This window comes from Copadichromis virginalis, linkage group LG5 (genome assembly GCF_057382275.1).
Source record: "Copadichromis virginalis isolate Kocher_CV1m ecotype Utaka linkage group LG5, C_Virginalis_male_GT1.1, whole genome shotgun sequence".
Lineage (NCBI taxonomy): Eukaryota > Metazoa > Chordata > Actinopteri > Cichliformes > Cichlidae > Copadichromis > Copadichromis virginalis.
Window position 1 is genome coordinate 34,715,002 of NC_140622.1, and position 14,101 is coordinate 34,729,102.

Below are 14,101 nucleotides of genomic sequence, written 5' to 3' on the forward strand. Positions count from 1 at the left end.
AAGTTTAAACATTCAGTTTTTCAGAACCAAAACCTCACTGTTAGATTATTTAAAACTGGTCTTTGTTGGGAGAGATTACCCCATTCTTAGTAAAGAAGTCCTTCCCCATGTCTCAGAATAATCTCAAGTTAAAAGTGGATTAATCCTATTAAAGTCGCCATGGCTTTGAGATTTGTGAAATGTGCTGTCCGACTGCTAATGGTGTTATTTGATTCGATTCGATTCGATTCTACTCTATTCTAGCACCCAGGGGCAACTACGGTGCTTCTTTAAATGACTGAACTTGCTTTTATTTAATCACAATTAACCACTGTTTTCTGCTGAGCAGATCAAGATGTTGAACATAAAAAGCATCATTAGTTCAAAAAAAATATAATGAATTGTTTATAAAAGCTCATGCACTGAAATATTTATAAATTCTGCTTTCTATTTTCTAATATTGCCACTCACGGTCAGGATTTTCTCTTTACTTCCCTTCAGCAAGATAGCTGTGGGTGGGAAAATGTACCCCTTTCTCTTATCAGTCTTAGAATAGGTTGAACATGCTGTGATGAGCAGGTCTGACTGTGTCCAGCTGGATGAATCAGATACAGAGTCATAATTTGCTGACGAAGAAAAGGTATCTTCATCAATAAACCCATATTATAGTCATAAAAGTTTTTCTTTAAGGTAAAATAAACGTGGCCTTAAAGTTTAAATGAGAGACACAAGACAGCATATCAAATTACTCAAAGGAATGTTTCCCGGTTTTAGTCAGAGCAGTGCATTCTACAGACAAGGCTTCAGGTTTTTACAATGTATTTTTTAACCACATAATTTGGAAAATTCCGGAGTGAAAGATCTAGAGGCTTTAAAGTTGTGGACACATCCCCAAACCAGGAAGTCGTTTACCTCTAACACCTACAGCCAAAAAAATAATAGTGGGAGGTGCATATACCTTGCATGTCATGTCAATTTTGGCAAGCGATTGTCTCTTTCGTAACCACTATATAGTCATTTCTTCTCTGCTCACTGTTCACTGTAATAACTTGTAACAACATGCCCTAGTGATGATCATCTGGTCACTCAGTGTTGTTAAAAATGTGAAGTTCAATCAGACATATTAGCGTTATTGAAACAAATAAAAAATAGTTTTTCTGAGAACCTGTAATATAGAAAATCCACAGTCTTTTATACAGGCAACGTGATGTGAAACTATATTATAAGAAGAAAGAAAAGCTTAAGGAATCACCAAAGTCAGGGGGATATGTAATATCTATAGCACGAATAAAGATATTTCACAGAATAAGTACAAAGTCATTTTGGAACGAGAAGTAAATTTAGAATAGAGGAGCAAGTCAGTGGAAAAGGTCACTAGGACAAATCATAATACTTTCTTTCATCATGCTCAAAACAGTTGAATGAAGATAAAAAGACGAAAAAAAGACAACATCACATAAACCTATTTCTGTACAAATGTGTTTTAAGAATTGGTCTGAACAGAGTGACTGATTCTACAACCTTTGCAATCTAATTTTATACTAAACTGAAGTGTTTGACAAGCAGACCAACCACCAATGACTTTTCCTGGACCCACTGGTGATTCCATTGCTACAAAAAGTTCTCACATTTTATCTAGCTGAATAAACACAACACAAGCAAAACTTTATGGTTTGTCTGAATGAACGCGTAATCGGTATGTGCACAACATAGCTGGTTGCTTTGGAATGCTGACAGAGGCAAATTCCATGCTTTTATCCGTTAGGGTATTCAGGTTTTCAAAACTACACCACTACAAATTTTCAGCCAAGCACATCAGACCATTGTGCCATACCAGACTGATTATTCTGGAGTCATGTCTGGTCAATTTTTAATACTAACAAAGATAACTCTATGTGATAAAAACATTTTACCTTCTCAACACATCAAAATTAGGAGGGGTGGGAGTGGGAGCATATGTAGCACAATATTTCATATTTAGTGACAAAGTCAGGACACTGAAATGCCTCATCCCAAAATGGATAACACTGCGCCATTTTGTCAGCTGACTTTTTGCAAGGTTAAACAGAGTATCAGGTTGTGAGAAGCTGTACAAGCTCAAAGCCGACTAGTGGCTCAGAACACCTGTGTCATTGTTGTGTAAACGTGTCCCACTTCCTTGTTTTCCCTTCATAGAGATAAGAGCGTCATATCCTGTTCTTACCCCAAAATTCAAAATGCTCCAAGGTTACTTCAAGATTTGAAACACCATAATCATGTCAACCATTAGTGTAGTTAAACTTCTTATAAGGGGTTATGTTGATGAATAAAAGTGAGAAACAGCCTTTAAAGGTCTTTAAATCAGATGTTTTGTTGGCTTTTAGGTCACAGGACTTCTTTTGTAGTTCATGTTATACTCACTTCTCTTTAAAATGTTGTAAAGTGTTGAAATCAGTGAGGGCTGCAGAGCCAATAAAAAAAACTTCCATCAGTGCAAAGACATTTTAAACAGAAGCTATCAGAAAAAAGAGAAAGCCTGTTATATATGTAAAGACTGAATATAAGATCATGAAAGAGAAATGTCAAAGAGCTCCACATGAAAGACTTATCATGCATTCTCACACTCTGAATTGCTGAGCTATAAATAAGCTGCAGCTGTCCCCCAAAATTTCCACTGTGCACTGGAAAATACACATATAAACACTGCATCAAACTGATAGTTACAGTGGACAAAGTCACACATTAAATTTGGTTTTGTTGAGTCTTCTAGTTATATTGTTTCCAAAAAAATCTAGTAACGTATTTTAACAACCTCAAGGACAAGACATTTAACCCTTGTCTCTATAAACTGTCAATAAAAACCAAATGCAAAAGTTTGCAAATCTTTTAAAGGTGACAATATTTTTGTTTAATAATTAAAATGGTTTTAGTGGGTCAATGGTAATAGACTGTAGGCTTACCACATTAGCTCCCAGTCACTTCTTTCATTAAGGCGTTCTTTTGGAACATATGTAGACTCTGGTTTAGCTTTTTTGTTTTGTTTTGGCTTACCCCGAAAAAGACTTCATGTTAGGACGGTGTTGCAAGACCTGTATGGGCGTTGAGTATTAATGGTGCCTGAACTGGATAAGCAATTAAGAAAAAGAAAGATATACTGATGACTCACAGTGTAAGAACCCATCACCACTTCTACTTCTAGAATACTCTGGGATGCATTTTTCATGCCCAATTGTGTCACAAATTAACCTCAACAGTTATTAGAAGTTTCCTAAAGTGTTCACCATCAGCTTCCTTATTCCTTATGCTCGGGTGATCGTGGCTCAAGAGTTGGCAGTTCGTCTTGTAATCAGTTCGAGCCCCGGCTCCAACAATCTCGGTCGTTGTGTCCTTGGGCAAGACACTTCACCCATTGCCTACTTGTGGTGGTCAGAGGGCCCGGTGGCGCTAGTGTCTGGCAGCCTCGCCTCTGTCATTGCGCTCCAGGGCAGCTGTGGCTACAATATAGCTGCCATCACCAGTGTGTGAATGGGTGGATGACTGAATGTAGTGTAAAGTGCTTTGGGATCCATAGGGACTAAGTAAAGCGCTACACAAATGCAGGCCATTTACCATTTATGCTTTCTTTTGAATGTTTTCAGTTAAATATGGGCTTTAAATGATTTGTAAATTATCACATTGACATTTTACACAATGTCATAACTTTTTTGGAAACAGCTTTAGTTGTGTCAACAATTCGTGGTTTTCCAGAATGACTATCAAGGTAAATATAGTCAGTGATGTTGTGAGTGTCATGGCCTTGTGTAGTAAACAGAAAGCTAAAGTCTTACACAGGATGTGATTAAGTCAAGTACTGCTTAGTCAGAGAGCTATTTAGAGACTTTAATTCAGTTGTAATCAGACTGCCCTTTTCCGAGCACAATAAGTCTGAGAGTCACGCTCACAAGAGAGTACAAATGGATATATAACGATGCTGAAAACAGGAAAAATGCACTAGGATCAACCCTCATTGTAAAGTTAAAAGCAAGCCTGCAGCACAGACATATTGGCTAACAAAGGCAGAATTTAAAAAGCTGGTACAATTGGGAAAGGTACAGACGGTACAGATCTGACAGTATATGATGACGCTTGTCTTTTCTCAGAATATGGATGTCATGTACTTCCACGACTAAAACAGTGTTCTTGTTATGGGAACAAGAACATGTGAGTCAAAAAGGGATAACATAGTTGCTGTGGCCAGGATATGGGTAGATACGCCTAACAGGCTTGGTACACTTTGTTCCATCCATGCTGGCTCTGTGTGCGCACTCATCAGTGTCAGTCCTGCATGCACTGCAGTGGCAGCTGAGAGCCACAGGGTAGGTGAAGACAGGGTTGGCTTCAATGGGACAGCCAGGCAGAATAGCAGTGTGGTATTCAACCTTATCATAGGTGCAGCCCCTCTGGACAAGGAAACGTGGGCCAAGAATATCCCTCATGTTGCTGTCCTGGTTATCACATATAAGCACAGAGATCAAACTAAACGAATGACGATTACATAGAATCTAGATAACATTGGGGAAAAAGTGCTGGAAATATTTTTTTATGTGACTATCTAGCTTAAAGTCTGATAACATTGGCTAATAAGAAGTCTGTCTTGATATGTATTTATTTATTTATGTCGAATATTTGCAATAGACAAATTATGAAGTGCCTTTTTTTGGGGTTTTTTGCCAGTTTTTTTTAAAAATTTCTTAGTAATTTACAACATTAAAACCGCAAAGGAAATTGTAAGCTTTCAGTGTAAAGCCCATCCAACATCTAAATAAAGTCTCCAAAGCATTTATAAAACTATGTAAAAAAAAATGCTAAAATAAAACTAAATAAAACTATGTAAAAATATGCCAAAAATCACATATTCTTACTACCTTTTAGATATCTCTTTCTAATATTTTGTTTCATATTTCTTGTCATATAATTTTTGATATGGAAAAACGATTATTTACTAAGCACTTCCAGTTTTCAATAACCAAAAACAACATGTAGACTTTTTTTCTTTTTCATTTTTTTTAACATTAGACATACATACCCTTGAGTAGCAAAATCCCATGCAGATGGTTGTGTTTATTGCAACACAGAACTCACATTCTGGCTTTTCCACATACAGGGTGAAATCAGTGGGCAAACACATGGGAACAGCAGGGCTAAACATCAGAAAAAAGAGCCAGCAGTTGAACACTGTAACCTCCATGTTATGTGTCTCAGTCAATCTTAGTCTATTTTGGTCCTGTTTGGGAAGAAAAGGTAAAGAGACCAGTCAACAACATACAAGAGAGATCAGAGGTTTGGTTTCTTGAATATTATTTTCTTACCCTCTGTATGCATGAGTCACCTGCTTGATAGATGTGGGCACTTTCAGGCCTAATGATGCTCTGAGTCCAAACATCTCTGCTAAGCAGTATTTATACAAACATATCTTAATCTATCTTTACATAAACTGCATGTTATCTATCTGTGACAAAAAACGATCTGTTGAATTTTCAGTCCATTATGTGGATTACATGAATAATGATTTCCTTGGTAAACAAAGTTCGTGCATTAGCCATGTGGCTCTGTGCAAAGTAGTCTAAGCTACTGTACACTAGATGTCACAAAACACACAAAAAGCTTATTTTCTGCTTTAAAGAACGCATTTTTTTTTTATTAGAGGGCCATTCAAATTTTAACCCGAGATGTTTTCTTTACCAAACAAGCCAATCTGTTACTCATTTATGTAAAAATTAACTTGAAAACTTCTTATAATGCAGAGTTGCACACCGGCAGTGTTAAAGTGACACCAAAAAACATGCAACAATGTGAGTCGCTCAAAACACTCAACAGTCACAGTCCAGAGATGACACTGGTACAACACAATCAAAAAGGGTTATACAACCCGATTTTGTATTACTAAAGCAAAAGTTACTGTAAAGATAGAGAGACACTTTGTGTCTCCTTATCTGTAATTTAGTTTAATGATTGTCGAACATAGTCAAAGTCTCGTACACGTTAAGTGATTTTGCAACTGTTTTGAATGCCATTGTTGTGTTTCTGTGTATCTGTAGCCCACTAAGATCAATGCAAATATAAAAATATTAGACAACAAAGAAGTACAGAGCAGGAGCTGGATATACTGATTTCTTTTTCATTTTAGTCAAAAGGTTTTGTTTTTTTTAGAGTAAAAGTTTTTGCTCTAATTACAGTTACCATTAAAGTATATGTACATGGTTAACCTGCTGTCATCATTTAGTTTATCAGTGACCAGGAATATTGCTCACAAGATGATTACGATACATTGAACATTTGAACAGTAAAATACAATGTTAGCTTCCACCTTAAACTGATCATTCGTTCTCCCCAGCTATTGTTCAAATGCACATACATAAACAGTGAATTTTACATTAACTTTTTAAGAATTTAGAGTAACTGATTCTCTCATAAAAGACGTCTTGAATGAAACCATCCATGAAACCGCTAATATTTAATGAACTAGCAAGTGCAAATGATTACACTTACTTTTTCTCTCTAGTGTGCAGTTTTTTTTGCTGTAGCTATGCTTTTCACTGACACTAGATGTGTGACTTTTGTGCCTTTCTATGCATTACTGGAGAGATAATCAAATACTGAAATGCTAAGTAAGGGATTAGCAATCACATATGACATGTATGGCAAATAAAACACAATGTCAGAAAACCCAAAATATTTAACCCACATTCCTCCTCTTGAAATTCTTAACATGACCAATAAATACTGAATAACCATGAGTTGCACACAGACTCCTCATAGGTGTGTCAACATGTCATTTCTTTTTAATAAGAAGTGACACCATAATAACATTATTTTCTGTCCGAAAAGAATACACCACATGATAATGTGTCATAAAAGAAGACACACTAGAGGCTCATCAGTTTTTACAATTAGGAAAAATACAGAAGGCTTTACTACTTAGTGTAGTGGCCTTGATAGATTATTAACTAAAGTGAACTAATCTTTATAGTCACTAGGAACCACCAGAGTGGACCAGATTTCTGTCAACAACAAGGGAGACAGTTGAACTACCTCAATGTTCTCATCCATCGAAGAAAGTTTTCTTATAGTTAAAGTGGCTAAGCTGCAAATAATTGAAGACTAAAACCAAGAAAACTCTTGTAAAATCTGAGGAGGTCAAGCTATAACTTTTCCACTACGCAGCGGATTTAAATTTCTGACAATTGATTCTGAAATGCACTGCATGTCAACTGGATTTAAGGGCAATTTCAGGATAATTTAAAGGGGAAGGACTATATTTGCAAGATTGAAAGTTATTGAATTCTGACAGAAGTTCAATATTGTGTGTCAAAGGAAGACCCTTTGCTTCTCCTACTGAATCAACCATGGTGGGTACAGGAGGTCCAGTGGCAACTTTCTCTGTGTGGGATTATGTGGTGTTTGCTGGAATAATTCTGCTGGCAGCTGGCGTTGGCCTATTCCAGGCTTTCCGAGGTCGCAAGGAGGCTAGCAGCGAGGAGTTCTTACTGGGTGGACGGCAAATGACAGCTGTGCCAGTTGCCATGTCGCTCACTGCCAGCTTTATGTCTGGCATCACAGTCATTGGTACACCTGCTGAGTCCTACCGGTTTGGATCTGCTTTCTGGATTTTTGGCTTCGCCTATGCTATCATGTCTGCAATCAGTGCTGAGCTCTTTGTTCCTCTTTTCTACCGACTGGGGGTCACCAGTGCCTATGAGGTAGGGAGATGGTAGAAACACTGGTGAACATATGAATCAGGAAATAACTTAAAATGCCAAAGATCAATAAAGCAAACAACAAAAATAATGTACACAGCTTGGTGCTGGTTAATGAAGGTTACTCATTACAGGTTACTTGTTAAAAGTGATTCCAACATAGTATGCAAAGAAATATCTAAAGGATTTTTTTGGAAGTTTTATTTTTAAAAAATACAGTACACAGTACAGCAATCTAGCAAATTTGTGGACCAAAAGATCCTTCTATTGATATCCAGGGTTCGTTTTCATTTCTAGTACCTGGAGTTGCGATTCAGCCGCCCCATTCGGATAATTGGGACATCAATGTACATCGTCCAGACGGTAAGCAAAGAGTTTAAAATGATTAAATATATGATCAATTACTTTATGAATTTTGACTATTAAAACTGAAATTATTTAGGAATGAAAAGTTGAGGAAACACCAATGATTAAAATGTTAAAGGTAAAATGAAAACAGCACCTGCTGTTTTTTTCTGTTTGACTTTATGTAAACCTGTTTCTTCCACTTCCAAGAAAGCATTAATATAAAATATATGCTTGTTGTTTTTCCATGTAATCAGCTAATGGTGACATTTTTCCTCAGGCACTGTATACCGGTTTGGTTATCTATGCTCCAGCTCTTGCTCTAAATCAAAGTAAGCCAAAAACCTCATAAAACACATCTTGATAATTGAAGGACTTTTAGCTTTAAGCCTCACTAATCTGTCACCTGCTCATAAAACTTCTACTTCTTCGTAGTGGAATATTAGTCCTGAGTTAATATACTAATGATTCTTTCATGTTTATCCTATATAAAGGTTTATTTAGAAAAACAACCAAAACCCAAAAACTGAAAAAAAAAAAAAAGGATGCAGACAGAACCATAATGAAGCTTATTTCTTATTACTCAGTCACTGGACTGGATCTGTGGGGAGTGTTGGTGGCTACGGGAGTGGTGTGCATCATCTACTGCACTTTGGTTGGTACCATCTAATGTAAAAAAGTATTATATTTATTTAACTAGTTGTTTTAGAGAAGCATGAACTGAAAACGTTGTTACGCCAGAGGATGCTTTCAGCTGGTTTTAAGTTTCAAGATGGCGCCAGTGTGTGTGGCTCGCCGTCTGGCTCTTCCTCTGTTGTGTTTAATTTTCTTTACTTATGCGATTAGCATGTACAGCACTTTGTGAACTCTGGTTTTATGTTAAAGTGCTTTATAAATAAAGGTGGTATGGTATCGTATTTCTAATGATAAACGTTTTGGTTCATTGAGGTTTTAATAAGCAGTTTTTCACTTACATATGACTGAAAATAAAGTTATTGGCTCCTTGATTATTAATAATTGTACACATCCAAACATTATTGTGACTCTTACTAAGGAATCAGCTCGACAGATTCTGCAAAAAACCTTTACAATGTGACGCTTACTCTAACATCAATGTTTACTTCAGGGTGGTCTGAAAGCAGTAATCTGGACAGATGTGCTTCAGATGGTGGTCATGCTGGCAGGTTTTGTGGCTGTTATAGCTAGAGGAGCTGTACTGCAGGGAGGCCTGACAAAGATTTGGGAAGATGCTGGTGAAGGAGGCCGACTACAAGCTTTTGAGTAAGTACACAAGCAGACTTATGTCCAATAGTGAGTGAGTTTATTTTACAATAAAAAACGGGCAGGGTTTTTGAATCACATAAACTGTGATTACTAATTCCAAGGTAATTTACCAAAAATATTTTGCATCCAAAAATAAATATCATGGATGGGAAGCCTGCTAATTGGCTTCTATATGCCATTCCACGTTAGAGGTTTGTGTTGCTGAAGTCCTCAAAGTTAACCTTCAATATATTTTCATATTATTGACATTTCTATCACAGTTTTGATCCAGATCCCCTGAAACGACATACTTTCTGGAGCATAGTAGTTGGCGGTAGCATAATGTGGACGGCAATCTACGCAATCAACCAGTCCCAGGTGCAGCGTTATATCTCCTGCAAAACCCTGGGACATGCCAAAATGTGAGCGTTCCTGTAATTCAATACAAACAGTACATTGCTGAGTCTGAGCAAAATTTTATGTGCTGACATGTCTTTTTTCATCTTTCAGGTCTCTGTATGTGAATATGGTTGGCTTGTGGATAACTGTAACTCTGGCTATGTTTTCTGGTCTCACCATGTACTCCATTTACAAGAATTGTGATCCACTATCAAACGGTGATGTTGCCACCCCTGACCAAGTAAGTAAACCTGCAGTTTTCTCTTTAGTCCTCACCACCTTTCCTTTTATTGTGCAACAAAGCATTATGTGTAACAAAACATGGGTTATATTTATCAACCAGCTGTTCCCATACCTTGTGATGGATATTCTGGCAGACTTCCCTGGAATTCCAGGCCTGTTTGTGGCTGCAGCATATAGTGGTACCCTGAGGTGAGAGCCTTAGACATGCAAAAACATGTTATTTTAGAGCTGTGCAGGGATCAAGACCTGATAAATTAACATTCTTAGAAAAGAACTGCCTTTGTTGCTGCCTGAGAAAAAGTCACTAAGTAGTGAACAGGATAATATTTTTGCATTTGCATTACTAGACATAGATAATGCCATAAAGTACCATCTGTTTCCTGAAACTAGCTTCTCTGTGTGTAATTATCATTTTAAATGCATCAGCCTGACTGTTGTGTTCCAAGTCTAAAAGCTTACCTTTGTATATTTTTCAGCACAGTGTCTTCCAGCATTAATGCCCTAGTTGCTGTCACGGTAGAAGACTTTATTCTACCAGTGTACAAAGACCTCACACAGAAGCAAGTGAGCTGGATGAACATGGGCCTGAGTAAGTTGCAGAAACAAAAAACTTCCAAAATAGTCCAAAAAAGCCTTGAAGCAACTGTTGCTGCAATTTGGCGCTATATATATATTAATTAAAGTGAATTGAATTGAAAACCCCGAATAAAAGCTTCATCGTGTCTGTAATAACGCAGCTTAATAATAAGACTTTACAGCTCTTTGTTTATAAGTAGTCCCTAACAACTGTTCAGACTCCTATTATCCCAGACCCTTTGAGATTGCAAGAGAGCAAGTGACATCGAGATAACAATCTTATCTTGCTATTTTAAGCAAAGGATTCAAAGCATTTCCTCCATATAACTTATGAAATGATTAGAAATATATCATAGATAATCATTTGAGCCTGCGTAATACCTCTGAACAAAGGAAGTCTTGTCAATTCAGCAAACAGACAAGTCATGAAGTCGTAAAAAACAATTGTTAATCATTTATATTAACAGACCTAACAGAACAGTCGGTACTGTTACTGTTTTCAGAAGGTGTAATTATGGTGTAGGTCGTTCATTTATGAAAATATTTTTGCAGCACATAGCTTATCTTTTTCTTCTTTATGTCATACAGACAGTTTTTAGTATGGATCAATATGCTGTTTTTGCACAAGGTCACAATGATCTTGTTCCTTGCAGTCCATTTTAAAGTGCTAAATCATTTATGGTAGGAAAAAAAACATGATTTCTACTGGCCTCACATCACCTTTGTGGACTTATTTTTCCATAAGTTATGATGATAAATTGAATTATATGAAGAAAAAAAAACCCAAATAAACATTTGCTTTTAAACAGAGTTAAGTGTGCATAACCATAATAACATTTGTTCTAGAAAACTGTAAAACATGTTGCCTATCTGAACAACTGAATTTGCACTGCGAACGTTGTAAGCTGGATCTTTTATATTTTTCTACTCGCAGGTGTTTTCTTTGGAGGAGTGTGTATTGGAATGGCTGGAGTAGCTTCCCTGATGGGAAGCGTCCTGCAGGTAATCTGAATCACCATGAACACAAACTACTGCAGTCATTTATTGCTCTTCAGCTTCACCATGAGGTGAAAGTTGCAAACTACAGGGTAAACTACTTTTTTCTTTTCTTGTCTTTTTCCCCCCCTTTTCTTTTCAGGCTGCTCTTTCTATATTTGGCATGATAAGCGGACCGCTCCTTGGTCTCTATCTATTAGGCATGTTTTTTCGCACATCAAACTCAATAGTGAGTATTTCCTTGCCCTCAGACTTCTACTAGCACAACTGCACAACCTGATAACACATAAAAAAAAAATATTGCCAAAGTAATAAAAATGTGACGTCCTAGAGAAAGTAGTTCACTGTGTTCATATTTACTTTTCAGGGAGGACTTGTGGGAATGATCATTGGTCTAGTGTTGACTCTGTGGGTGGGGATCGGAGGCCAGATTTACCCACCAACAGCTGAAAAGACAAATCCTCTTCCACTCACCACTGCAGGCTGCAACAACACAATAGGCCAAAACTATACAACAATAACTCCCTGGACCAGTCCAGTGACTCTGACCCCAGAGCCTGAGTGAGTCATTTTACATAAAAGACTGATGCAAAACCTTCTTTTGCTACTCAGCAACACAGTAAAAATCACAGTAAACTTTTATTTAACAAAAAAAAAACAAAACAACAACAGCTGTTTAATAGCTGTCTAAAAAGGCATAATTAAACCTCACGAATCAACTACAAAAAGTACAAACTTCTCTGGAAGTTTGTACTTTTTGTACAAAAAAGTGAAGTAAATGAAAAATGAAAAAGTAAATGAAAAACAGGAGAAAACGTAATCAACAAAAATGGCTTCTCACGCCTACTAGGCTGCTGCAGTGAAGGATATATACAAGGTGAACAAAATACACGATTGCTACTTGACAAATCTATTTACAGCTATTTACAAAATTGAGGTACTAACGCCAGACACACACACGAGGTTATACTTGCAAATCACTTTGTCAAAGAAACTCTACACAGCAACGAATCAAAACACAGGTTCTTTGTTGGATGGTGGAGGTTAGGAGAGAGAGGAGGGGGCCAGGTGGCTGTCATCTGGTAGTTAAGTACGGGAGGTGATTAGCCAATTATCTAATCCAAGGACAGGAAGAGACTCCACCCAACTACCAGGCACGCCCAGGTGTCCACCTCCTAAGAGAGAGGGGAAAAAACCCACAGCCATCCTCTGGTGGGAGGAGTCACACATAAAACAAACACTGCCAACATTAGATCATCATAACACAGTTGTCAACAGTTGAAAACAGTTGTCTGCTTTAAACATAAATTTTTATATATAGTCTAAGTATATTAAAATGAGTGATTTTTGTTCATTTCAGTTATAGGCCTCCTTTAGCAGACACCTGGTACTCTCTGTCTTACGTCTACTTTTCTCTGTTGGGCGTTCTGACCACAATTGTGTCTGGCCTGCTTGTGAGCGTGATCACAGGTGAGATATTACTTTTTAGTCTTTACTTTAAGCACTGCAGAAATCTAGTCCATAATATTATGGTATTTCAATTATATCAAAACAAGGATAAAATCGAGGGAGTATGTATTTTTTTTATACATATACAGGTGGATGTAAGCAAGACAAGATGAACTCAGAGCTGTTTGTGAGGAAGAATGACTTAATCTGCTTCAGCTGGTGCAATAAGTCAAAGGTATGATGCTTACCCCCTAACAAACAAAGGAAGAACATATCAGCAACCCTCTCCAAAATAAACAAAAATTTGGTGTTATAAATATAATATGTTTTTAACCCAATACAGGAATCAGACATCACAGAGAAGCCTTCAGCAAACATTTGCATGGGAGCTGACAACCCAGGATTCAAAGAAGACGACGTGATGAGCAAAGATGTTGAAAAAAACACAAGACTATAATATTAGTCTATCAATGACATATTCTGTCTTGGGGTCATTTTAATTAAATTTAAGAAAATATACTCACACACATAAAGCACAAGCATAACCCCTTTATTAGCATCTGATGATAATGGTATTTATATTGATACTAATCATGTGTCGAAAATCTAAAATTGAATCACTCAAGAAATCATTGTATTTATGTTACTGACATATTTCAACAAGACAGAAACAGTGTATTTAATACAATGATGGAAAAAGAAATCATTGTTTATTCAAGTCAGATGCCCACAACTTCTGCTCCCCATGGGCTGAGATGTTCCCGTTTCATGTTCACTTAGACAACCTTGTTATTCCATTGAAGGAAGTGTTTTGAACAATGAACAATGGCTGTTTGTTTATTACAGAGTTGCTTTTATATGGAAACTATTGCACTCTTTATGAGCTGCCTGTACAAGCTGGTAACAAATTTGTCAATAAAATATTTTGTAAAAAAAGTGTACTCAGTAAAAAAAAAAACCTTAAATCACACATACACAAAAAACTCTAAAAACTTTAGTGCATGAACTGTACACACACCCCTTTTTCTCTCTCTCTATATATATATACATGTATTGTCTTTTGTATTGTCTTTTTGGTAACTGTCTCTTTAAGGCTTGTAAAATATGTTTGCCATAAAGAAACAGACGCTGATCTC

At 36.8% G+C, this 14,101-nt stretch overlaps 2 protein-coding genes across 2 annotated transcripts; one reads left to right on the forward strand and one right to left on the reverse strand.

The window, feature by feature from the left end:
* Positions 1 to 3,829: 3,829 nt before the first annotated feature.
* Positions 3,830 to 5,355, reverse strand: tshba (thyroid stimulating hormone subunit beta a). The gene is made up of 3 exons (XM_085457523.1): positions 5,307 to 5,355; positions 5,024 to 5,221; positions 3,830 to 4,442 (listed from the first exon to the last, which is right to left on the reverse strand). The coding sequence occupies exons 2-3, from the start codon at positions 5,183 to 5,185 to the stop codon at positions 4,164 to 4,166; spliced, it is 441 nt and encodes a 146-aa protein (XP_085313649.1). The 5' UTR covers positions 5,186 to 5,221; positions 5,307 to 5,355; the 3' UTR covers positions 3,830 to 4,163.
* Positions 5,356 to 6,968: 1,613 nt separating this feature from the next.
* On the forward strand, positions 6,969 to 13,911 carry slc5a8l (solute carrier family 5 member 8, like). Its single transcript, XM_085457520.1, has 15 exons — positions 6,969 to 7,697; positions 7,992 to 8,057; positions 8,320 to 8,371; positions 8,627 to 8,694; positions 9,166 to 9,320; positions 9,584 to 9,724; positions 9,813 to 9,942; positions 10,045 to 10,133; positions 10,421 to 10,533; positions 11,455 to 11,522; positions 11,659 to 11,745; positions 11,884 to 12,077; positions 12,877 to 12,986; positions 13,115 to 13,200; positions 13,309 to 13,911. Exons 1-15 carry the CDS (start codon positions 7,344 to 7,346, stop codon positions 13,420 to 13,422), a joined length of 1,827 nt encoding a protein of 608 aa, XP_085313646.1. The 5' UTR covers positions 6,969 to 7,343; the 3' UTR covers positions 13,423 to 13,911.
* The last annotated feature ends 190 nt before the right edge of the window (positions 13,912 to 14,101 follow it).

Excerpts from the sequence above, each read along its gene's own strand:
- tshba (XM_085457523.1), bottom strand. The coding sequence starts at position 5,185 with ATGGAGGTTACAGTGTTCAACTGCTGGCTCTTTTTTCTGATGTTTAGC. Across the intron at positions 4,443-5,023 it reads TGGGATTTTGCTACTCAAGG|GACAGCAACATGAGGGATAT; the intron begins GTATGTATGTCT and ends TGTGATAACCAG.
- slc5a8l (XM_085457520.1), top strand. The coding sequence starts at position 7,344 with ATGGTGGGTACAGGAGGTCCAGTGGCAACTTTCTCTGTGTGGGATTAT. Across the intron at positions 8,058-8,319 it reads CAATGTACATCGTCCAGACG|GCACTGTATACCGGTTTGGT; the intron begins GTAAGCAAAGAG and ends ATTTTTCCTCAG. Across the intron at positions 11,523-11,658 it reads TGATGGGAAGCGTCCTGCAG|GCTGCTCTTTCTATATTTGG; the intron begins GTAATCTGAATC and ends TTTTCTTTTCAG.